The sequence below is a fragment of the Lolium rigidum genome, chromosome 1, assembly GCF_022539505.1.
Source record: "Lolium rigidum isolate FL_2022 chromosome 1, APGP_CSIRO_Lrig_0.1, whole genome shotgun sequence".
NCBI lineage: Eukaryota > Viridiplantae > Streptophyta > Magnoliopsida > Poales > Poaceae > Lolium > Lolium rigidum.
Window position 1 is genome coordinate 207,367,678 of NC_061508.1, and position 25,936 is coordinate 207,393,613.

Sequence of the window (25,936 nt, forward strand, 5' to 3'; positions counted from 1 at the left end):
TCCAAAGGATCACTTTCCCCTCCCGAGTACCGACCAAATCATCGACTCCACGGCAGGATGTGAACGTCTTTCCTTCTTGGATGCATACTCCCAGATCAGATTGAAAGAAGAAGATGAGGTCAAAACAGCGTTCACCACACCTTATGGAGTGTTTTGCTACAGAACAATGCCTTTTGGCCTGAAAAACGCGGGAGCAACATACCAGAGGATGATGCAAAAGTGCCTGGCGACACAAATTGGGAAAAACGTACAAGTGTACATCGACGACGTCATCATAACATCAAAGAAGGGGACAACGCTCATCGAGGATCTGAAGGAAACTTTCGACAACCTTGATAAATTCTGCCTCAAGTTGAACCCGACGAAGTGCTCTTTTGGCGTCCCTGGAACGTGGCGCAGCTCAGGCGATTCTACGCCTAGAGTCGAAATATAGTCCTACTCTGTAAAAATACAATGTACTGAAACGCCCGCGAGTTTTCAGACGCACTCTTTTCCTTTTCAGGGCACCGAGTGGGGCTGGAAAGGTTTTTAATGAGGCAGGCTCACGGTGCTGCAATATAATAAAGATAGTGGAGATATACTTCTTGTTTTTCGACATGCTCGGGGGCTAAATGCCTTCAAGGATACAAAATATACACAAAATAGACAAACCAGGCTTACAAAAATATTTCGCCTTGGTACAAAAATACCTCGCCAAATAGACAAATCAGGAGCTCACAACAATAAATATAGTATACTCATCAAAATTCTATTGCTTTGGTCTGAAAACCTCGCAATAAAAATATAGAACGTCGTCACCAAGACACTCGGGGGCTCATAACCCATGGATAGCAAAATATATGTATTCTCGCAATAAAGAAAAATCTTCAATAGTACAAGCTCCAGTCAAAGGCTCGGGGGCTTCACAATATAGACTACACTTTACAATATACAAAAGAGTTCGACAAAAATATAGACATAGCTTCTCGCAGTATAAGTACAACTTAGTTAAGGCCTAATATACTATCTATGGATAAACCTTTGGCTGTCTTGTGCTCAGCATAGGCCCCTGATACGTCTCCAACGTATCTATAATTTCTGATGTTCCATGCTTATTTTATGACAATACCAACATGTTTTGTTCACACTTTATATCATTTTTATGTGTTTTCCGGAACTAACCTATTGACGAGATGCCGAAAGGCCGGTTGCTGTTTTCTCGCTGTTTTTGGTTTCGAAATCCTAGTAAAGAAATATTTTCGGAATCGGACGAAATCAAGACCCGCATTCCTATTTTTCCCGGAACCATCCGTAACACACGAGAACTGCCGGAGAAGGGGGACAGGGCCACCGGACCGGACCCCGGCGCGGCCGGGGGGCGCGCCCCTATGGTCCGGGCAGCCCGTGGCCCCTCCGACTCCGATTCTTCGCCTATATAAGCCGTCGTGACCTAAAAACATCGACGTGAAAGAACCACGATACGGAAAACCATCCGGAGCCGCCGCCATCGCGAAAGTCAATTTCGGGGGACAGAACTCTCCGTTCCGGCACCCTGCCGGGACGGGGAATTGCCCCCGGAGCCGTCTCCACCGCCGTCTTCACCGCCATCTTCACCGCCATCGCTGCCTCCATGATGAGGAGGGAGTAATCCATCCCCGAGGCTGAGGGCTTCGCCGTAGCTATGTGGTTCATCTCTCTCCCATGTACCTCAATACAATAATCTCATGAGCTGCTTTACATGATTGAGATTCATATGAGTTTTGTATCACAATTCATCCATGTGCTACTCTAGTGATGTGTTATTAAAGTATTCTATTCCTCCTGCATTGGTGTAAAGGTGACTAGTGTGTGCACCATGTGGTTCTTGTCGTAGGCTATGATCATGATCTCTTGTAGATTGTGAAGTTAACTATTACTATGATGGTATTGATGTGATCTATTTGGTTATGTTGATCTATCTTACACTGAAGGTTACTAAAATATGAGCATTATTGTGGAGCTTGTTAACTCCGGCATTGAGGGTTCGTGTAATCCTACGCAATGTGTTCATCATCCAACAAAAGTGTAGAGTATGCATTTATCTATTCCGTTATGTGATCAATGTTGAGAGTGTCCACTAGTGAAAGTGTAATCCCTAGGCCTTGTTCCTAAATATCTGCTATCGCTGCTTGTTTATTGTTTTATCGCGTTACTACTGCTGCGTTACTACTGCTACCATATTACCACCATCAACTACACGCCGTTACTACTGCTCATATTTATTCATACCACATGTATTTCACTATCTCTTCGCCGAACTAGTGCACCTATTAGGTGTGTTGGGGACACAAGAGACTTCTTGCTTTGTGGTTGCAGGGTTGCATGAGAGGGATATCTTTGACCTCTTCCTCCCTGAGTTCGATAAACCTTGGGTGATCCACTTAAGGGAAAACTTGCTGCTGTTCTACAAACCTGCTGCTCTTGGGGGCCCAACACCGTCTACGGGAAAGGAGGGGGAACGTAGACATCAAGCAATTTTCTGGCGCCGTTGCCGGGGAGGAAAGGTAAAAAGGCACTCATACTCCGGTTCCAGGTAACGGTACTTTTCTGGCGCCATTGTGTTTGTGCTCGAAGCTATTTCCTTTAGATCCTGCAATTGCATCTTTTTGTTTCTTGTTTACACTAGTTAGGCATAATGGAAAACAACAAAAAATTTAGTGAGCTTTTTAATCTTTTTCCTGATTTAGAATTGTTTGGTGCAAACATTAAAAAACCAATGGAACCTTATTCGCATGCTAGTAGCGATGTTATTAGTATGAATGCCATTACTGCTAATGCTATGGAGAAGTCTAAGCTTGGGGAAGCTAGTTTTTGTGATCTTTTTAGCTTCCCATCTTCAGGTGAGAAAATTTGCTTTGATAACACTTTATCTCCCATATGCGATAACTCTAATGATGCTTGTGATATTTTAAATGCACCTAATAAAAGTATCCCATATAAAATACCTATGAAAATTATTGAACGTGTTATGGATAACCGCTATAAAGGGGATGGAAATGTGCATCCGGGAGATCATTTACTGTTTTTGCATGAATTATGCGGGTTATTCAAGTGTGCAGGTATCTCTATGGATGAAGTGAAGAAGAAATTATTCTCTATGTCGTTGTCTGGTAAAGCGGCGCATTGGCATAAACTGCTAAAAGATGAGCATTCTCTTGATTGGAAGGATATTGTGCCTCTATTTTATTCTAAATTCTATCCTCCAAGTGAAATTCACAAAGACCGAAACCGAATATATAATTTCTGGCCTCATGATGGAGAGAGTATTGCCCAAGCATGGGAGAGATTGAAGTCTTTAATGCTCAAATGCCCCAATCATGAGCTTCCAGGTAATATCATTATTGATAATTTCTATGCAAGACTCTCTTTTCAAGATAAGACCTTGCTGGATGCTACTTGTTCTGGATCATTCACGCGCAACAAAGAAGAGTTTAAAAGGGACCTTCTTGATCGGATTAAGGAGAACGCTGAAGATTGGGAGAACAACAAAGGTAAAGAGTCAGGTATAAATTATGATTATGAATGCATTGAAACTTTTATGGATACCGATAAATTTCGAAATATTAGTGCTACTTATGGTCTTGACTCTCAAGTTGCTGCAAATCTTTATAAAGCCTTTGCTTCTCATTTTGAATTGCCTAAAAAGAATTTTGATAAGTATCATGAACCTTTTAAAGAGGCTTGTATGAAGAATGAAATTGTTGTTAATTATTGTAATGAGCATGCTCAAACTCCTAAGAATGTTATTTCCTATAAGCATGTTAATTTTTGTGGAATACATAGACCTTGTGGAATTAATCAAATCAAAGATGAATATTGTATCCATCATGCTAATGAAAAAACTAGAAAGTGGTTTAGGGCTCTAGATGATCTTGGTAAAAAAGTTTGTGCCCTCTATCCTTTTATTTGTGAAGTTTGCCATGAAGTGGGTCATTTTAATTTTCAATGCTCCTCCAATGATAATTTGAACCCAATGAGTGCTGCAAATTTGTATTGTGATGATGAAATTACTCCTAATCAGCATGATGAACTTACTTTATTTTTGGGGTGTGAAGAGCTGTCGAGAAAAATCTCTTTGTTGCATATGAGTGATCTTGATGTTGATGATGTCCTGCATGGGTGTTTTTCTTATTGCATTGATAATAGCCATACAAGTACTTATATACAAAATATTTTAGAAGATGACACCTTCCCAAAATATGATAGGCCCGCTGTGTGTTTTCAACTAATTAATGAAAAGGAGGGATCCTCCCAAGTTTCTTCTATTGTTTCTGAAAGTAAATCAGGTTATGCGGATAAGCCACCCAAGCCTCTTCCTCCTAAAGGAGGGAACGAGGAAAAGGAGGAGGAGAAGAAGAAGAAGAAGGGAACGAAGAAGAAGAAGAATAAGGGGAATAAAAAGAAAGAGGTAACAACATATCCCCGCGTATATGAGATAACGATAGGTAACCGTAAGTATGTTGCTCCTGATGATTATTGTGATAATGAATCTGAGTACGATGATCTTCCTATACCCTTTACCCATATTAATGATCATGATTTGGAAGAGCACACTAACTTTGATGTTGGAAATCTCTTTGGTACTGATTATGAAAGTAATGATGATAGTATTATTCATGTCCCCTCAAACGATGATATTGAAAGCTCTAAGCTTGGGGATGTTGTGCTCAAAGATCCTATACTTGAGACCTCTACTTTTAGTGAAAATGATGATATCACATATTCTGGTCTAGATAATCGCTATAGAGATGGATATGACACATGTTACAATTATCCTTACGAAACTTGTCATAGTTATGATAGGCTTACCAAAAACAATTTCCTTAATATGCAACTTGTTTACCATGTTCAAATTCTTGATAATAATCCTGCTCCAATTACTATTAATGAGAATAATTCTTCTTATGCCAAATTTAATGATACTTCTATGCATATGAACCATGATAAGAATGTTTTAAGTGATGGGTATATTGTGGATTTCATCAATGATGCTACTGAAAGTTATTATGAGAGAGGGAAATATGGTTATATGCATTTCAATAATATTAAGTTTCCCCTCTTTATGTTGAGAATCTTGAAGTTACTCGTGTTTTATCCTCTTATGCTTGTCACTTTGTTCTTCATGAATTCATTTGTGTACAAGATTCCTCTTCATAGGAAGCATGTTAGACTTAAATGTGTTTTGAATTTGCCTCTTGAAGCTCTCTTTTGCTTCAAATACTATCTCTTGCAAATGCATCATTAAAACTGCCGAGCCCATCTTAATGGCTATAAAGAAAGAACTTCTTGGGAGATAACCCATGTGTTTATTTTGCTACAGTACTTTGTTTTATATTTGTGTCTTGGAAGTTGTTTACTACTGTAGCAACCTCTCCTTATCATGTTTTTGTGCCAAGTAAAGTCTCTATGGTAAAGTTGATGCTAGATTTGGATTGCTGCGTAGAAACAGCATTGCTGTCTGTCACGAATCTGGGTCTAATTCTCTGTAGGTAACTCAGAAAATTATGCCAATTTACGTGAGTGATCCTCAGATATGTACGCAACTTTCATTAGTTTTGAGTTTTTCCATTTGAGCAAGTCTGGTGCCATTTTAAAATTCGTCTTTACGGACTGTTCTGTTTTTGACAGATTCTGCCCTTTATTTCACATTGCTTCTTTCGCTGTGTTGGGTGGATTTCTTTGTTCCATTACCTTCCAGTAGCTTTGAGCAATGACCAGAAGTGTTAAGAATGATTGTGTCACCTCTGAACATGTGAGTTTTTGATTATGCACTAACCCTCTAATGAGTTTGCTTAAAGTTTGGTGTGGAGGAAGTTTTCAAGGGTCAAGAGAGGAGGATGATATACTATGATCAAGAAGAGTGAAAACTCTAAGCTTGGGGATGCCCCGGTGGTTCACCCCTGCATATTTCAAGAAGACTCAAGCGTCTAAGCTTGGGGATGCCCAAGGCATCCCCTTCTTCATCGACAAATTATCAGGTTCCTTCTCTTGAAACTATATTTTTATTCGGCCACATCTTATGTACTTTACTTGGAGCGTCTGTGTGCTTTTGTTTTTGTTTTTGTTTTTGTTTTTGTTTGAATAAATGCTTGTGTGGGAGAGAGACACGCTCCTCTGGTTCATATGAACACATGTGTTCTTAGCTTTATCTTTTAGTGTTCATGGCGAAGGTTAAAACTTCTTCGTTCATTTTTATATGGTTGGAATTGGAAAATGCTACATGTAGTAATTGGTATGATGTCTTGAATAACTTGATACTTGGCAATTGTTGTGCTCTTATTTAAGCTCTTGCATCATATACCTTGCACCTATTAGTGAAGAAATACATAGAGCTTGTTAAAATTTGGTTTGCATGAGTGGTTTCTCTAGAGTCTAGATATTTTCTAGTGAAGTGTTTGAACAACAAGGAAGACGATGTATAGTCTTATAATGCTTGTAATATGTCTTTTATGTGAGTTTTGCTGTACTAGTTCGTGCTTGTATTTGCTTCAAACAACCTTGCTAACCTAAGCCCTGTATCGAGAGGGAATACTTCTCATGCATCCAAATCTTGAGCCAATCATTATGCCATTTGTGTCCACCATACCTACCTACTACATGGTATTTCTCCGCCATTCCAAAGTAAATTGCTTGAGTGCTACCTTTAAAATTCCATCATTCACCTTTGCAATATATAGCTCATGGGACAAATAGCTTAAAAACTATTGTGGTATTGAATATGTACTTATGCACTTTATCTCTTATTAAGTTGCTTGTTGTGCGATAACCATGTTTTCCGGGGACGCCATCAACTATTCTTTGTTGAATATCATGTGAGTTGCTATGCATGTCCGTCTTGTCTGAAGTAAGAGAGATCTACCACCTTAATGGTTGGAGCATGCATATTGTTAGAGAAGAACTTTGGGCCGCTAACTAAAGCCATGATTCATGGTGGAAGTTTCAGTTCGGACATATATCCTCAATCTCATATGAGAATAATAATTGTTGCCACATGCTTATGCATTAAAGAGGAGTCCATTATCTGTTGTCCATGTTGTCCCGGTATGGATGTCTAAGTTGAGAATAATCAAAAGCGAGAAATCCAAAATGCGAGCTTTCTCCTTAGACCTTTGTACAGAGCGGCATGGAGGTACCCCATTGTGACACTTGGTTAAAACATGTGCATTGCAAAGATCCGGTAGTCCAAGCTAATTAGGACAAGGTGCGGGCACTATTAGTATACTACGCATGAGGCTTGCAACTTGTAAGATATAATTTACATGATGCATAAGCTTTATTACTACCGTTGACAAAATTGTTTCATGTTTTCAAAATAAAAGCTCTAGCACAAATATAGCAATCGATGCTTTCCTCTTTGAAGGACCATTCTTTTACTTTTATTGTTGAGTCAGTTCACCTATTTCTCTTTACCTCAAGAAGCAAACGCTTGTGTTAACTATGCATTGATTCTTACATACTTGCTTATTGCATTTGTTATATTGCTTTGCATTGACAACTATCCATGAGATATACATGTTACAAGTTGAAAGCAACCGCTGAAACTTAATCTTCCATAGTGTTGCTTCAATGTCTCTACTAAGAATTTATTGCTTTATGAGTAACTCTTATGCAAGACTTATTGATGCTTGTCTTGAAAGTACTATTCATGAAAAGTCTTTGCTATATGATTCAATTGTTTACTCATTGCATTAACATTGTTTTGAATCGCTGCATTCATCTCATATGCTTTACAATAGTATGATTAAGATTATGTTGGTAACATGTCACCTCGTAAATTATCTTTTATCGTTTACCTACTCGAGGACGAGTAGGAACTAAGCTTGGGGATGCTGATACGTCTCCAACGTATCTATAATTTCTGATGTTCCATGCTTGTTTTATGACAATACCAACATGTTTTGTTCACACTTTATATCATTTTTATGTGTTTTCCGGAACTAACCTATTGACGAGATGCCGAAAGGCCGCTTGCTTGTTTTTCTGCTGTTTTTGGTTTCAGAAATCCTAGTAAAGAAATATTTTCGGAATCGGACGAAATCAAGACCCAGATTCCTATTTTTCCCGGAACCATCCAGAACACACGAGAACTGCCAGAGAAGGGGGACAGGGCCACCAGACCACACCCCGGCGCGGCCAGGGGGGGGGGGCGCCCCCCTATGGTCTGGGCAGCCCGTGGCCCCTCCGACTCCGATTCTTCGCCTATATAAGCCGTCGTGACCTAAAAACATCGACAGAAAGAACCACGATACGGAAAACCATCCAGAGCCGCCGCCATCGCGAAAGTCAATTTCGGGGGACAGAACTCTCTGTTCCGGCACCCTGCCGGGACGGGGAATTGCCCCCGGAGCCGTCTCCACCGCCGTCTTCACCGCCATCTTCACCGCCATCGCTGCCTCCATGATGAGGAGGGAGTAATCCATCCCCGAGGCTGAGGGCTTCGCTGTAGCTATGTGGTTCATCTCTCTCCCATGTACCTCAATACAATAATCTCATGAGCTGCTTTACATGATTGAGATTCATATGAGTTTTGTATCACAATTCATCCATGTGCTACTCTAGTGATGTGTTATTAAAGTATTCTATTCCTCCTGCATTGGTGTAAAGGTGACTAGTGTGTGCACCATGTGGTTCTTGTCGCAGGCTATGATCATGATCTCTTGTAGATTGTGAAGTTAACTATTACTATGATGGTATTGATGTGATCTATTTGGTTATGTTGATCTATCTTACACTAAAGGTTACTAAAATATGAGCATTATGTGGAGCTTGTTAACTCCGGCATTGAGGGTTCGTGTAATCCTACGCAATGTGTTCATCATCCAACAAAAGTGTAGAGTATGCATTTATCTATTCTCGTTATGTGATCAATGTTGAGAGTGTCCACTAGTGAAAGTGTAATCCCTAGGCCTTGTTCCTAAATACTGCTATCGCTGCTTGTTTACTGTTTTACTGCGTTACTACTGCTGCGTTACTACTGCTACCATATTACCACCATCAACTACACGCCGTTACTATTGCTCATATTTATTCATACCACCTGTATTTCACTATCTCTTCGCCGAACTAGTGCACCTATTAGGTGTGTTGGGGACACAAGAGACTTCTTGCTTTGTGGTTGCAGGGTTGCATGAGAGGGATATCTTTGACCTCTTCCTCCCTGAGTTCGATAAACCTTGGGTGATCCACTTAAGGGAAAACTTGCTGCTGTTCTACAAACCTCTGCTCTTGGGGGCCCAACACTGTCTACAGGAAAGGAGGGGGAACATAGACATCAGCCCCCTTGACGAAGAATTCTGAATCCATCCGAAGAAGTTCATCCATCATCGTCTCAGCCACAGGAGTCACCATCTCATTGATTGAGTCAATGTTATTTTTTCGCCGCGATTTCTTGGCCAAGCAGTCAGCGACAATCGTCGCCAGGTCCAACTTAGGATGGCAAATATGTATCATGATCATGGCGAATCTTGCTCCAGCAGTTAACTGAGCTCGCACAAAGTTATGAAAACGGGGGGCATCTCTGAATTTCTCCATCAGTCCAAGTAGAGTTTCGGGAGCCTCGTCTCGAGGAAACAAAGTCTTGTAAACAAGGGTCAAGATTCTCGTGCAGAAGTTAAGAAACTCACGAACCTGACAAGCACGATCTTGAAACCTGACAATCTGTTGGGTTCGCTCAGGAGTGGCCCAGAAAAGACAGCCATGGTTAAGTGAAAGATTGACGAGGAGGTTCGTTCTCACATTCACTCTCCCATCTTCAGCAGCAGTATCGAGAACCGAACCTATTAAGCGACAGAGCAAGAAACTTCAGGGGAGGTACAGCAAAAAGCAGAAGCAGTGTTAAATTGGAAAAACATACCTAACATATCCACACTAGCTTCAATCATCAGCTCGAGCATACTATTTTCTCGAGTCGCTGCTTTCTTAGCTTCTGAAATAGCAGTGTCCTTAGCAGCTATGGCTTCTTTCGCGTGTTGAAGAGCAATTTTCTCTCTCTCGGATGCTTTTCGAGATTGCTCCATCATCGCCAGAGTTTGTTTCTTCATGGATTGAAGTTGTTGGTGAAGATCTTGTAAATCTTGCGAAAAATGTTTACATGAAGAACCGTCGATAAGATTATCTTCGACACGGGCTTTCTTCGAGAAAGAAGAAGCAGGCGAAGTATCGGCAGAACAAGGATTGGCGGAGTAGTTATCAAATATCAACTGGAAAAGAAAGTCTCAGGATCAATTATAGTGCAAAATAGAATTTCATTGATCTTCAGAAAAATTTACATAGATATTACAGGAGAAGTTCTTCAGAAGGGCTATTGCGAACATTGTCGCCAAAGCTACTATGGCGACAACGGCAAAAGAAGCAGGAAAAAAAAAGAAGAGGCATTCAACTAGACCTCCGGCTTCGATGAGCTAGGAGTCGAAGTTGGCTTGATTCCGAGATAGGCCAGGATTTTCTTCGTGTTAGGCTTTGCCGCCCTGATCAGCGATCGCCATTTTGTGATCTCCATCTCTTCTGTGTCGCCTACTTTCGTCCAGTCGATAGTTTGCTGGCTGAAGGCAACCAAGGCGACAGTGCTTTCGACAGCAATCTTCATATTTTCTTGGCGCATCTTCGGTCCAAGATCTTCTGGTGGATTGAAGTCCTTGGCAAGCGCAAGGAAAGTCTTGGGTTCCGTTTTCTTCGGGAAGAAGTAAGGGAACAGCCGTGACAATCCTGCGTCGCACTGTTCAATACCTTCACGAGTTTCTGTCCCATGAAACTCAAGAACAGAAAGTGCGTCGAGAAGAGGATCGTTGTCGGGATCTTCAAGCTCAAATTCTTGGTTTGTTTTACCTGTCGAAGAAAATCTATATTTATCGACAAGCAAGCAAATAAAAGCAAGGTTTAAAAAGACAGAATAGATCGAAAAACTTAATGACAAAGCGCCGATTCTGCGAGTTCAAGCGCTTGATGATCGCTTTTTCACGAGCAGCCTGTGCGGCGTTGTGCTCGTTCAAAGAAGTTTCGGCATCATGAAGCCTTTTCTGCAGATCTTCGACACCAGCAGCTTCTGCCTTGGCCTTATCAGCCTCTGCTTTAGCTTTGCCAGCATCAAGTTCGGCCTTCTTGCGAGCCGCCTCACTTTGCTCTAGTTTCTGAGCAAGCGCTTCGGCGAGTTTGTTGGCCTCCGCATGTTTTTCTGCTAAAATAGCCAAAAATAGTCAAAATATCGATAAAACAGGAGCAAGAAGCCATGAACAAAAGCAAGCAGGGAGTCATTACCTTCGGTCTTGCTGGCGTACTCGCGATACCCAATGAATTGGGCACCGATGCGAATAAGTTCTTTGATCATGGGCTGACAAAAAAGGAAAAAGAAAGAAAGCATAGGTATGAGAGAAAACATGACGGCACAAAGGAGCAAATAGAGAAAATATAGACAATGACAAAAAAAGAAATTAGTAACTTACATCGTCCAAAAGAGGATTCGAGGAGCTACCCAACTGCAGGGTAGGCTCCGTGATTGTTTCAACCCTTGTCCTTTTTGGTGAAGGGACGAGAGGGCTTGCAGGAGGAGTAGGAGCGTCGACGTTTTGTTGAGGAGGCGAGGATTCCTCTCCTTCAACTAGCGTCTCAGAAACAACCAGAGTATGCGACGTACTCGTTCGAGCAGCCACATCAAAAGCTAGTATTTCCTCCTCGTCACCACTGCGATTAAATGTCGGCAGCATAAAAAGCAAGATAGACAAAAAACTCCGAGTACAAAAATAAGGGGAAATGAAAGGTGACTTACGAGCTGATGAGGGCCTCAAGATATGGATCAAAAGCTGCCTTCTGACGTGAAGGAGCAGCTTCTTCGGCTTTGGAGGTGCCGGAATCTTCGACATCAGCCCTTTTCCTTTTGTTCCTTGGAGAAACAGCAGGAGGAGGAGACTGTGCCGACGTGGTACCCTCCGATTCAGCTTCCTTTTCAGAAGAACCCGCAGATTTTTGAGAACCTGCGGGTTCACTATCAGGGACAGGAGCATCTTGGTTGTCTTCATTGACAACAGCACGTTCTTCGACTTCCCCACCTTCAGGAAGAGGAGGAAGCGAGAAAAGATCTGGATGGTTCTATATGAAAACAAGGGGAGATGTCAACAAAAGAGAGATGCAAAGGATGGCAAATCAAAATGAGTAAAGTCGACAAAAGGATTACCTCGGGGAGCGCATTGGTGGCGTTGTATGGTTTTACGCGACAAGAAGAAGGGACAGGATCTTTTTTGCTGAGGGAGGAGATTTTTCGGACAAGTTTCTCTAAATCCTTGACCTCTAAATTCACCGACAACCGATCTGCATCTTTGTCGCCAGCGTACTCCCAGAGAGGGTATTTGCGAGCATGAAGAGGCTGCACTCTAATTCTAAGGAAATAGGCTGTGATTTGGATACATGATAGCTCTTTGCCGCGAGTATTTTGCAACTCGTGGATGCGAGTCATCAATGCCTCTGTCGCCGCCCTTTCTTCCTCGGTAGCTTCTGCATCCCAGGAGCGGCGGCGGTAGATTTTCTCGGCACCGTCAAAAGGAGGAATATTGTCTTCAGCACATCCATGGTTCTCTTCACGGATGTATAGCCACTTCTTGCGCCACCCTTGAACTGAGTCGGGGAATTTGACGTCGAAATACTCGACATCAGGGCGAACGCAGATAACAACACCGCCTACATTATAGGCGATATTCGGAGAGCCATTGCGGCGACAAAAGAAAATGCGCTTCCATAGCGCCCAGTTGGACTGGACGCCAAGGAAGGCCTCACAGAGGGTGATGAAAATGGAAATATGGAGGATGGAATTGGGCGTGAGATAATGAAGTTGGAGACCGTAAACGAAAAGCAATCCTCGAAGGAAAGGATGAATGGGGGCAGAAAGGCCGCGGATGAGGTGGTCGACAAAACTAACCCGATACTCCATTGGAGGCGTTGGGTAGCTTTCTTCGCTGGGGAAGCATAGTGCTTTGGGCTTCTTGCAGATCCCCAGTTTCTTCAGGAGGTTGATGTCTTGAGTGGAGATTTTGGATCTCTCCCACTCGACGCTTCCCAGATCCACGGAAGCCATCGTCGATTCTGGCGTGCTGTGTCTGGTCAATCTACGCGGTGGCATCAACAATGGCGCAGGAATGCAGCTAGGGAGAAGATGAGCTCAGGGAGTTGTGGGGCGCAAGAGGAGTTTTGGCAGAGGAGAGCAGGAGAACGGCGCGAGCGGAGGTGCTCGAGGAAGAAGAAGGGGATCTTATATAGAGGTGCGGCCAAGCGGCGTACCGTTGGATGGAAAAAGTGTGCGGCAGATGATGGCCACGTGGAACAGGGGTAAAAAAAAGTAATTTAATTCTGGAGAAGTTACAGTGCGTGCGCTAGGAAAAGCGGAGGTCGTGTGTCCCCCACTTGCACGACGTGTCAAGATAATGGGTAATTTCAGGACTTGCAATCGTGGCTATCGTCAGCAGTAACGTCACTTAGCGGGAGAAAGAATCGACTCAATAGCTTCATAAAAAGGCGACAAGGAAAAATATTGGAGAGCCTTTGATCAAATACAAGTTTTTGATCAAATGCTCGGGGGCTACTTCGGAAAAATGAAAGGATCAAGAAAGACAAAATAGAAATGGTGTGAGCCTATGATCAAATACAAATATTTGCTCATAGCCTCGGGGGCTACTCCCATCGGGAGCGCTGTTCGCGCACCCGAGAGATTTGAAAACTTAGGGACAGAAAAGAAATATAGCAGCAGAAGGCGTAGAGCCTACACCGAAGCACAAGTCCTTGGCTGTAGCCTCGGGGGCTACTCCCATCGGGAACGCTGTTCGCGTGCCCGATGAAATTATAAAAAAAAGAGAGAAGAGAAGAAAGAAAGATGGAGAAAAAGAAGAAGAAAAAATGAGCATATTTCGAGTTATATGCATAACTCTACATATACTCCCATCGGGAAAGCAATATAAGTCATCCGTTGAATCAATAAAATGTGCCATTCCAACAGCCGAATAAGCACTCGACATTATATTCTTAGAACGCCAAAGTTGCGATCAATTTCTGAATGCCGCAAATTTGCGAAGGTAAGACCCCAGATCCGTTCTGCGTGGCGTGGCGCCGTCTCTGACGTCGGTTTGCTACTTTATCCGTATCAACAGATACGAAGAAAAATCCTAACGGACGCGTTAGGTACCCGATAAATATGACTGGGACTCGACAGAATGGTAAGACCTTAAGCGGCAGCTGTCGAAGTTTGCACCAGTATCCCGAGATCATGTCCAGGGACGTGATCTTGAAGTAGGTTTTTGAGGATTGCCACTAGAGCAGTTAACTAGTACCTGATCCGTCAGATGAACTAGCCCCAATTACCATTATCCATGTACAATATAGAAATTCATAAGAAGAAATATAGAGAAGTTTTAAGTTGTTGAGTAAAAATAAATAGTGGAGATTTTCCCTGACTCTACGATTCAAGTAAAATCTCGGGGGCTACTGACATAGGCATCCCCAATGGGCCTGCCGAAGATAGTACCCTGGGTTTACTGAAGGCCCACGACCCGAAGAATATGAAGATTCGGAAGCCCAAGTTGATATTAAGGAAAGTTAGAATTGTAATAGAAATGATGTTTGTAATCTTGCGGGATGAGTTGTAAACCTTCCCGGGCTCTGTAACTTGTACAATACGAATCTCTCAACTCCACCTCCTATATAAGGGGGAGTCGAGGGACAATGAAAGCATCGAATCATTGTTTCTCAAACCCTAGTTTTCATAATCGTCGAGTACTTTTCGGCTGAAACCTTCGAGATCTACTTGCCCTCTACTTCCAACTAAACCCTAGTCTACAACCCGTAGGAATTGACAAGTTAATCCCTTGTCATCCCCAAGCTTAGACTTTTCACTCTTCTTGATCATATTGTATCATCCTCCTCTCTTGACCCTTGAAAACTTCCTCCACACCAAACTCAAAACAAACTCATTAGAGGGTTAGTGCATAATCAAAAATTCACATGTTCAGAGGTGACACAATCATTCTTAACACTTCTGGACATTGCACAAAGCTACTGGACGTTAATGGAACAAAGAAATCCATCCAACATAGCAAAAGAGGCAATGCGAAATAAAAGGCAGAATCTGTCAAAATAGAACAGTCCGTAAAGACGAATCATACCCAAATTCGTGACAGCAAGAGGATCACGCACGTAAAGAGGCACCAGACTTGCTCAGGTGAAAATGTTCAAATTGAATGAAAGTTGCGTACATATCTGAGGATCACGCACGTAAATTGGCAGATTTTTCTGAGTTACCTACAGAGAATCATACCCAAATTCGTGACAGCAAGAAATCTGTTTCTGCGCAGTAATCCAAATCTAGTATCAACCCTACTATCAAAGACTTCACTTGGCACAACGATGCAATAAAGTAAGATAAGGAGATGTTTCTACAGTAGTAACAACTTCCAAGACTCAAATACAAAATAAAAGTACTGTAGTAAAATAAACACATGGGTTATCTCCCAAGAAGTGCTTTCTTTATAGCCATTAAGATGGGCTCAGCAGTTTTAATGATGCACTCGCAAGAAATAAGAGTTGAAGAAAAAGAGGGCATCAAGAAGCAAATTCAAAACAAATTTAAGCCTAACCCACTTCCTATGAAAAGGAATCTTGTATATAAACAAATTCATGAAGCATAATGCAACAAGCATAGAAAGATAAAACAAGTGTAACTTCAAAAATTTCAGCATATAGAGAGGTGTTTTAGTAACATGAAAATTTCTACAACCATATTTTCCTCTCTCATAATAACTTTCAGTAGTAACATGAACAAACTCAACAATATAACTATCACATAAAGCATTCTTATCATGAGTCTCATGCATAAAATTATTACTACTCCCAACATAAGCATAATCAGTTTTATTAGTTGTAGTGGGAGCAAATTCAACAAAGTAGCTATCATCAAATATAGGAGGCATATTGTAATCATAATTAAATTTATCCTCCATAGTAGGCGGCACCAAAAGACCACTATCATTATAATCATCATATATGGGAGGCATATCATAATCAACATAAACTTTCTCCTCAATACCCGGAGGGCTAAAGAGATCATTTTCATCAAAACCGACCTCCCCAAGCTTAGAATTTTCTATATCATTAGCAACAATGGTGTTCAAAGCGTTCATACTAATATCATTGCTACTAGAATGCAAATAAGGTTCCATAGGTTTTTTAATTTTCGCATTAAACCATTCATGTCTTGACTCAGGAAATAGTACAAAAAGCTCACATATGTTTTCCATTATGCCTTACTAGTGTAAAACAAGAAACAAAAAGATGCAATTGCAGGATCTAAAGGAAATAGCTTCGAGCACACACACAACGGCAACAGAAAAGTACTTAGTTACCTGGGACCGGAGTATGAGTGCCTTTTACCTTTCCTTCTCGGCAACGGCGCCAGAAAAATGCTTGATGTCTACGGGTGCTTCTATTCTTGTAGACACTGTTGGGCCTCCAAGAGCAGAGGTTTGTAGAACAGCAGCAAGTTTCCCTTAAGTGGATCACCCAAGGTTTATCGAACTCAGGGAGGAAGAGGTCAAAGATATCCCTCTCAAGCAACCCTGCGATCACAATACAAGAAGTCTCTTGTGTCCCCAACACACCTAATACACTTGTCAGATGTATAGGTGCACTAGTTCGGCGAAGAGATAGTAAAATACAAGTAATATGGATGTATATGAGTGGTAATAGAAATCTGAATAAAATATGGCAGCGAGTAAACATGCAACAGAACAGTAAATAAACGGAGTTTCGATGCTTAGAAACAAGGCCTAGGGATCATACTTTCACTAGTGGACACTCTCAACTTTGATCACATAATAAAACCACTCTACACTCTCTTGTTGGATGATGAACACCACTAATTGTGTAGGGCTACAAGAGCACCTCAATGCCGGAGTTAACAAGCTCCACAACATTCGATGTTCATATTTAAATAATCTTAGAGTGCATGATAGACCAACGCAATTACACCAAGTACTAACATAGCATGCACACTGTCACCATCACACTATGAAGGAGGAATAGATCACATCAATACTATCATAGCAATAATTAACTTCATAATCTACAAGAGATTACAATCATAACCTACGCCAAGTACTACATGATGCACACACTGTCACCGTTACACCATGGAGGAGGAATAGAGTAGGAGGAGGAATAGAGTACTTTAATAACATCACTAGAGTAACACATAGATGAATAGTGATACAAAACTCATATGAAACTCAATCATGTAAGGCAGCTCATGAGATCATTGTATTGAAGTACATGGAAGAGAGATTAACCACATAGCTACCGGTACAGCCCTTAGCCTCGATGGAGAACTACTCCCTCCTCATGGGAGACAGCAGCGTTGATGAAGATGGCGGTGGTGTCGATGGAGATGCCTTCCGGGGGCACTTTCCCGTCCCGGCGGCGTGCCGGAACAGACTCCTGTCCCCCAGATCTTGGCTTCGCGATGGCGGCGGCTCTGGAAGGTTTCTCGTACCGTGGCTTTTCCGTATCGAGGTTTTAGGTCGAGGAGGCTTAAATAGGCGAAGAGACGGAGTCGGAGGGCTGACGAGGCGGTGACACAATAGGGGGGCGCGGCCCAAGCCCTGGCCGCGCCACCCTGTCATCTGGTGGCCCTGTGGCCCTCCTCTCGGTTGCTCTCGGGTGTTCCGGAAGCTTCGTGGAAAAATAGGATGCCGGGCGTTGATTTCGTCCGATTCCGAGAATATTTCCTTACTAGGATTTCGAAACCAAAAACAGCAGAAAACAACAGAATCGGCCCTTTGGCATCTCGTCAATAGGTTAGTTCCGGAAAACGCATAATAATGACATATAATGTGTATAAAACATGTAAGTATCATCATAAAAGTAGCATGGAACATAAGAAATTATAGATACGTTTGAGACGTATCAAGTACTTAATGCAATTGTCTGTTGTTTGCAACTTAATACTGGAAGGGGTGCGGATGCTAATCCGAAGGTGGACTTTTTAGGCATAGATGCATGGTGGATGGCGGTCTATGTTCTTTGTCGTAATGCCCTAAGTAAATCTCGTAGTAGTCATCATGATATGTATGTGCATTGTTATGCCCTCTCTATTTGTCAATTGCCCAACCGTAATTTGTTTACCCAACATGTTATTTATCTTATTGGAGAGACACCACTAGTGAACTATGGACCCCGGTTCATTCTTTTACATCTGAAATACAACCTACTGCAATCATTGTTCTCTTTTGTTTTCTGCAAGCAAACATCATTCTCCACACCATACGTTTAATCCTTTGTTTTCAGCAAGCCGGTGAGATTGACAACCTCACTGTTAAGTTGGGGCAAAGTATTTTGATTGTGTTGTGCAGGTTCCACGTTGGCGCCGGAATCCCTGGTGTTGCGCCGCACTACACTCCTTCACCAACAACCTTCACGTGGCCTTCATCTCCTACTGGTTCGATAACCTTGGTTTCTTACTGAGGGAAAACTCGCTCCTGTACTCATCATACCTTCCTCTTGGGGTTCCCAACGGACGTGTGTTTTACCGTCACAAGCAATCCGCGCTCAGAACGTCCCTAGTACCGTCGACGCATCTCGGCCGTCTCCGGCGAGTTGCCGTCACTCCCAAGCTCCACTCGAGCTATAAAGGCACGAGCATACGCGCACAAACCTTAGCTACACTCAGCGCATCTCCATTATCTCTCTATCCCTTTCTATCTCTCACTGGAACCACAACCATGGCCGGCCAGTTCTCCGGCTAGCCGTCGATTAGAAGCACCCCGGTGACCATGGAGTGGTTGAGGAGGAGCACGGGGTCGTGGTGATCGTGATGGAGCAAGGAATCGAAAAGGGGAGATCTCAATCGTCGCCAATCCTCCATTTCCTTTCGTGGGCATCCCGCAGAAAAGTGGAGCTCGTAGTTGTCTTCGGCTCCGATTGACTCCGGCAAACATCCAGGAAGAATTAGGGTGAGCTGGTGCTTCTTCTAAGACTCAAATCGCATCCTAGCCCTGCCTCTAGCTCGATTTCAACATCTCACCTAAGTGTACCGCTGCGGAGGGAGGTCGCAGGCGTAGCTCCGGTGGTCCTCTGAGTAGGGTGACCACACCATCGTATTCAGTAGATCGAGAGGAGTCAGAAACACCCAGTATTCCGTCCTGGGAGGTACTAAAACGGCGGCGCCATCCTCACCCGGTCGCCGGTGTCGAGCCGACGGCGAGGGGAGCATGTTCACCGCCACCTCAGCCTCTGTTGACTGGTCGTTGCCCTCGTGGCAATTGAACTAGTCAACAGACCCCTCAGTGACTGTGGGTGTGTACCGCTTGGGTACATTTAGTTTTTAGATTTAATTTAAAAACCAGTAAATAGCTGAAACTTTGTAGAAATAAATAAAATCCATTCTTGCTCAGAAAATATAAATAATATATCAAAATGCTCACAAAAATAAACTCTATTCAAATAAATATATAAAATAAAAATGTGTGTTAAAATAAAAATTCACTCATTTTAACCTTTATTCAATATGCCTTTTCATTTGTTTTAAAATAAAATTTGAATTAAATAATTAGTGAAGTTTCAAAATTAAATATTAGCTATTTAGTAAGTAAATAAAATGTTAATATAATTCTCTTAATCATCCTTTCATTAACTAAAATATTAGTGGCACTTGGAATGCTATTTTTATGTATTGATTTGGAAAGCACAGTAAGTTTCACAGTTCACAAATATTGCAAATTTCAGTACTCCCTCCCGCCCGTGAATACTTGTCACACATATAATGAAATAATTTAAGCTAGAATGTGTCTAGATTTATTCAACCCCGTGTGATGAGTATTTAGAGCCGGAGCGAGTGCCAAAAGATTCTTATTCCATAGGAATAGCCAACAAATCACACGGCTAACATGTTCCAATTTGTACTAACTTGCCATTTACAACACTACCCTTCTCGATTGATTCTTAGAACATCTTCACGGGCACCTCAAGAAAGGGTGTCGGCAATAACGCTTGATATGGTTTTTTTTTTCGGGGGCACACGTTGCCATCCTTTTGGGGGTGTCTGCCCATGGGACACCGGTAAGAAATTTGGCATCATAAAATTTAAACAAACAAACAACATTTCATTCGAACTTTAAGGATTTAATATAAGCTTGCACTATTTAATATAAAGTTCAATAAAACTGAAATAAAACCCTAATCTAGGGGCCTGATCGAAGGCATTATAGTCTAGCTTGCCGTTGTACCCGTCATTATAGCCCACAAGTCGTTGTTATTGTCTTTATCACAAAAGTATGAACAAAGGATGATGTCATTGCCCTTGTTGCCTTCAAGGTCGATGACCGTGCCCATCTCCTACACAACCCATCGTTCAGCGTGCTCGTGTGCCACTCGTAGAACAACATCCGTCGACAAGCACGTCCATTCCATCGTAGCTGCGCCTCCTCCTTCACCTTCTTTGACAGCCATTGCAGTGTGATCTTCTGCGTGGGGAGCTCGAGGAAAAGGCGCCCGGTGGTGGTGACAGGGAGGCATCTTCTCTTTCTTCTAGAGGAGTGGCGGCGGCGGCCAAAAGGTGACAACTCTGGACTCTTTCGAAAACGATCTTGACGAAACTCCCTCACGACGATCTTAACGAGACTCCCGGCCTCACCTTGGTGTCACCTCTCCCATCAACAATCATCCACCTTCATCGCCTCGCCGACTATAGCACTCTATCATCTCTTCCATGTCGCTCTGCCGAGCAACGATCACCCGCCGCTTCCGCTTCTCTAACGATGGCATGCCGCTATCTCCACCTGACCGCTCTGCTGAGCGAGGTGCTAGTAGGATTGCCTCCTCGAGACAAACGTGCATCCTTGACCTACTCTCTGATTACAATTGTTAGCTGTGCCCCTACCGCCATGCACACGTTACAAGAGGTACATCCAAAGGACAGAGCTGGGTCGATTTCAGCCGGAACGCACACCTGAAACGAATCGACGATCGAGCACACACAAGCCATATGAAAAGATATGTTTTTCCTCTGCCCGTAGGCTTCATCGGTTTTTTTTTTGGATTTTTTATTTATAGCACACAGTAGGCGGCTGCTTGACATGGTACAAGGAAACCAAAAAAAACACAAACCGACTAGCACTAATCCTAGACTTGACACGAACTTGTACTAGACTCAGACTAGGGCATCGATCGATCGTTGGTGTGTGTGTCCGATCGAACTAGTGATGCAGGCCTTGAAGCAGGCCTCTGTATCTGCTGACCTTGCCTCGGAGCTCTCCGTCCTCCAAGCTCCTGAACACCTGGAGCGCGCGTACGCCGGCGGCGGCGGCGAGCCTGGGGCTGTTCCAGGGCGGATGGAAGCCGAGGTGGGCGGCGATGCGCTCCAGCCCAACGGGCAACTTCGGGCAGTCAGCCGCCATCCCCGCGACGTCGTAGACCTGGTCGCCGAGGAAGTGCCGCACCGCGCTGACGAACCCGGCCACGTCGTTCGGTAGCGGGCAGCCACCGGTGACGATCTTGAGCAGGTAGGCGACGTGGTAGGCTCCGGTGTAGGTGACCCACGACAGACCGCGCCAGGGCCCGATGAGGCCGGAGTAACTCAGCAGCATGGCGCCGAGGCTCCAGGCGTCGACGCCGTGGTTCGCGAACGTGTCCACGTCGAGGCCACGGCCGGCGAGGTAGGCTAGGGAGCTCGCGTCGTGCGGATCAGAGTGGCGGCGGAAGTCCCGGAGGTTGAACTCCCAAGCTTCGCTCTTGCCGTCGCGGTCGCAGACGGCGATCCCAACCTGGAGCGGCTTGAGGGCGTCCACGTTGGCCTTGAGGATGGGGTAGCGCTTCTCGTCGGTGAGGGCGTCTTGGTCCTTGCCGGGATGGTGGACGAGGCCCGGGTAGTGCACGTTGACGGCGACGTACCGGGCGCCCTCGGCAAAGTGGCGGAGCCTGGCCGCCTCTTGGTGGAAGCTCCAGGCCCACACGGGGTGCACCAGGACGGGGACGTGTGGTGCCGGCATGGGGACGGGGTGGTCCGTGGTCTGCGCCGGAGGCACGCGGCCGTGGAAAGAAGCCGGCGGCGGCGGAAACATCGAAAACATGACTCGACTGTGCGTTGCTGTTGTTTTGCTTTCGAAGATCTTCCGCTGCTATTGTGTTCTTCTGAAGTTCTGAGTATATATAGTAGTACTCTCTGAACAATTGTAGCGAGGATCGGACACACGGTCCGGGTCGGATGGTAATCGGTGAGCAAATCGATTTCCATGGGAAATACGGAGTCGCACAAGACAGTATAGAATCAAGTATGTACTCCGTATGTGTTAGAACTCACTACGATGCCGTGTTTGGTTCAGATTAGATGACTAACCGACTAACCGATTCGTTTTGGTGCCAGAAGAAACAGAGAGATGAGGCTTGTTGTGGGCTCGTGTGGCGATCCATCGCATCGTTTCTGTTGGAATTTGTGGCTTTAATTTTTTTACATATTTACTAACCTTATTATACTTCTGAAATTAAAATAAAATATATTCATGAATAACATGTCAGGTTGTCGTGTGTTTAAAACCTAATTGATTAACAGTTAGGCTCACTAGATAACCGTTAATGGTTGTGGTTGGTTTAACAAGTCATTGAGTTCTATCTGAAAATAGATGAAACTTCAGGAGTTTGGAGTCGATATGAAGATCCTTAGAGCATCTCTAATAGGCATTCTATAAAGTGCCGAAAAGATTCATCTTCCATCAGAATAGCCAACAAATCACACGACTAACATGTTCCAATTTGTATTAATTTTCCATTTAACCCTAGATTGATTCTTAGAACATCTGCACGGACACTCCCAAAAAGGGTGTTGGCAATAGCGCTGGACATGGCTTTTTTCGGGGGCACACTTTTCCATCCTTTTGGGGGGTGTCTTCCCACGGGGAGGCCCATAAGACATTTGGCCTCATAAAATTTAAACAAACCAACAAAAAATTGTTCGAACTTTAAGGATTTAATATAAGCTTGCTCAATTTAATATAAAGTTCAATAAAATTGAAATAAAACCCTAATCTAGGGGCCTGATCGAAGGCATTATAGTCTAGCTTGTCGTTGTTGCCATCATTATAGCACGCAGTCATTGTCGTTGTCTTTATCACGGTATGAAGAGAGGACGATGTCCTTGCCCTTGTTTCCTTCGAGATCGATGACCTTGCCCATCTCCTACACAACCCACCGTTCAGTGTGCTCGTATGTCACTCGCAGAACAACATCCGTCGGCAAGCAGTGATCGTGGGTGAGCTCTGACACGTCCGCGTGTGTTTCCTCCATTGATGATGTGCCTCCTCCTTCACCTTCTCTGACGGCCGTTGTAGCGTGTTCTTCTGCGTGGGGAGCGCCCGGTGGTGGTGACACGGAGGCATCATCTTCTCTTTCTTCAAGAGGAGTGGCAGTGGCGGCTGAAAGGTGACAACTCTGGACTCCTTCGAAAACGACTTTGACGAAACTCCCTCACGATGATCTTTACGAGACTCCCGGTACCGCACCTTGGTGACACCTCTCCTATCAACGATCATTCACCTTCATCGTCTCGCCGACAACAACACTTTGTCATCTCCTTCGTGTTGCTCTACCAAGCAACGATCACCGGCCGGCTCCCTAACGACGGCGCACCGTTGTCTCCACCTGGTCGCTCTGCCAAGTAACAGTTGACGTGGGCATTACCCTTCGGGTAACCGACATTTCCCTATCCTATACGATCCTGGAGGCCCATGAAGGTATTCGATGGCAAGATGGGCCACTTGGATGGCGCAACAGAAGATTCCTTGACAGGCAAGGCAAGGAAGGAGTCGAACAAGGAAAGTTTAAGAGCTAGTATTATTGTAAAACTAGTCGTACTCGGTTAGACCTCTTGAGACCTGGCTACCTATATAAAGGCCAGGAGAGGGGCTGCCGAGGGACACAATCAATCTTAGCAACCATAGCCACCAGAAGTCTAGAGCTAGGTCGCCGCAGCACTTAGCCTCTCGACGAGATCTCAGCCAAACCTTTCGGCACCCCATTGTAACCCATTATCATCATAATCAAGATCAGACAGGCAGGACGTAAGGGTTTTACCTCATCGAGGGCCCCGAACCTGGGTAAATCGCTCTCCCCGCTTGTCTGTGAACCGATGTCTCATATCAGTTTGCAGGATTCCATCAACACTAAGCCCCAATCGGAGGGCATTGCCGAGGAGCACCCTCGACAATTGGCGCCGTCTGTGGGAAACCTGTCGGCACAAGATCGATCATCGGCAGATCCAGTCATGTCATCGGCAGCTTCATCGGCACCGTCATCGCCAATTCTGGGAAGCCCGATTCGATTCGGTTCCTACGAATTCACCCCGCACAGCGACTCGTCTCGCTCGACCTTTTCTGATCTACAAGAAAACATGGAGATGACCTTCGGCAGCGTCCACTACAACGTCAACTCGGAGGGCGTCCTTCGGCTGCTAGAACCACTCACCTCCAGTTCGACAGGTCCAAACGCGTCATCATCACTCGACCTATCATCTGGTCTGATGGACTCAACGAACTCGCCCGCGCCATCGACTCCTCGTTCGACGTCCCCTATGTCGGTTGGATCTGACGGCTCCACATCTTCGGAGATGACCTCGTACTACTGCTTAAACTACGATACCAGGCACGGGCTAGGATCAAGCGACACACCATTCATCTGCAATGCCCAGTACTCCTCGGGAGAGGACAGTATTGACAGCATCGTCCAAGGCACCACCCGAAGAACGGCACACCACCAGGTTTATGTCGCCAATAACACGGGAAACACAAGGAACAGGGGAGACGGAGATCACACCCCCCGCTCCAGCAGACGAGCAAGTTTGCAAACAGCGCCAGTAACAACAATAGCGATTACACCATCGCAGAGGAAGAGTGGGCGGCAGCCAAGGTAGCCGTGCTTAACAACACACCGCTCCCCGCAGGAACCTCGGTTGGAACCCTCAACGCTTATCGCTCTATATTGGAGAAAAACCGGGAGCGCCTATCGAAAGAGCAAGCCACCCTCGAGAGACGCTTATCCGCTGCAGACCAATCCAGTGAGCGACGGAGAGGCTCACGAGGAAGTGCCTCTCGAAGCACTCAAGGAGCAGGCAAGCATCGATCAAGGTTATCCAGGCTCTCGGAGGATGACGCCAGAGAAATAACGTCAAATCTGACCAAGTCTTTTATGACCACGGATACCGCGGGCATGCCACGGCCAAAAACCGTTGCAGGAGCGACCGCCAATCTTGCAGCATACCTTATCAATCAGCGCCCTGAAGGTTCTGTGGCCCAAGCTCACCGAGGTGCCTTAGAAAGTCTCGCAATATTGGGAGACAACCTGGTCCCGCGGAAGGAAAAGACCACGTTACAGGCCAGCGGTTCCAAGCATCATACGAGAGATGCTCGAGACGAAATCACCCAGAGCAGAATCGACAAAGCAAGGCGACGAAGCGCCGCTAGGGAGGAATATGACAGTGACTCTTCGGATGAGAGCCAGGAATACGACGGCGAGCTAAGGGGGGCCGATTGTTTAAGCTACAAAATCCGCGAGGCGATGCCACCCAGAAAGTTTAAACCTACCCCTACTGACGCCGCCAAATACATGGACAGCAGGAGCCGAGGTCCTGGATAGACGACTATTTGCAGACCGTGATTCTGCACAAAGGAAATCAGATAGCAGCAATGCAATGCTTGCAGCTTTACCTGAAGGATTCAGCACGAGCTTGGTTAAGAGGTCTGCCGAAGGGTTCCATCAAGTCATGGGACGATTTGGTAGACGCTTTCGTCACCAATTTCCAAGCAACATACAAAAGGCCCGTCGGGATCGAGGAATTACGGCATTGCCAGCAGAAGCAGAAGGAATCGATGCGCGCATACATCGGGAGATTCACCAAGCTCTTAAACAC

The 25,936-nt window shown here is 44.4% G+C and overlaps 1 protein-coding gene across 1 annotated transcript; it reads right to left on the minus strand.

Moving 5' to 3' along the window:
- Positions 1-21,138: 21,138 nt before the first annotated feature.
- Positions 21,139-22,109, minus strand: LOC124654452 (probable CCR4-associated factor 1 homolog 11). Its single transcript, XM_047193451.1, has one exon. The coding sequence runs from the start codon at positions 22,107-22,109 to the stop codon at positions 21,237-21,239; it is 873 nt and encodes a 290-aa protein (XP_047049407.1). The 3' UTR covers positions 21,139-21,236.
- Between the last annotated feature and the right edge of the window lie 3,827 nt (positions 22,110-25,936).

What these genes read in the sequence shown, in the direction of transcription:
- LOC124654452 (XM_047193451.1), bottom strand. Translation starts at nt 22,109, where the DNA reads ATGTTTTCGATGTTTCCGCCGCCGCCGGCTTCTTTCCACGGCCGCGTG.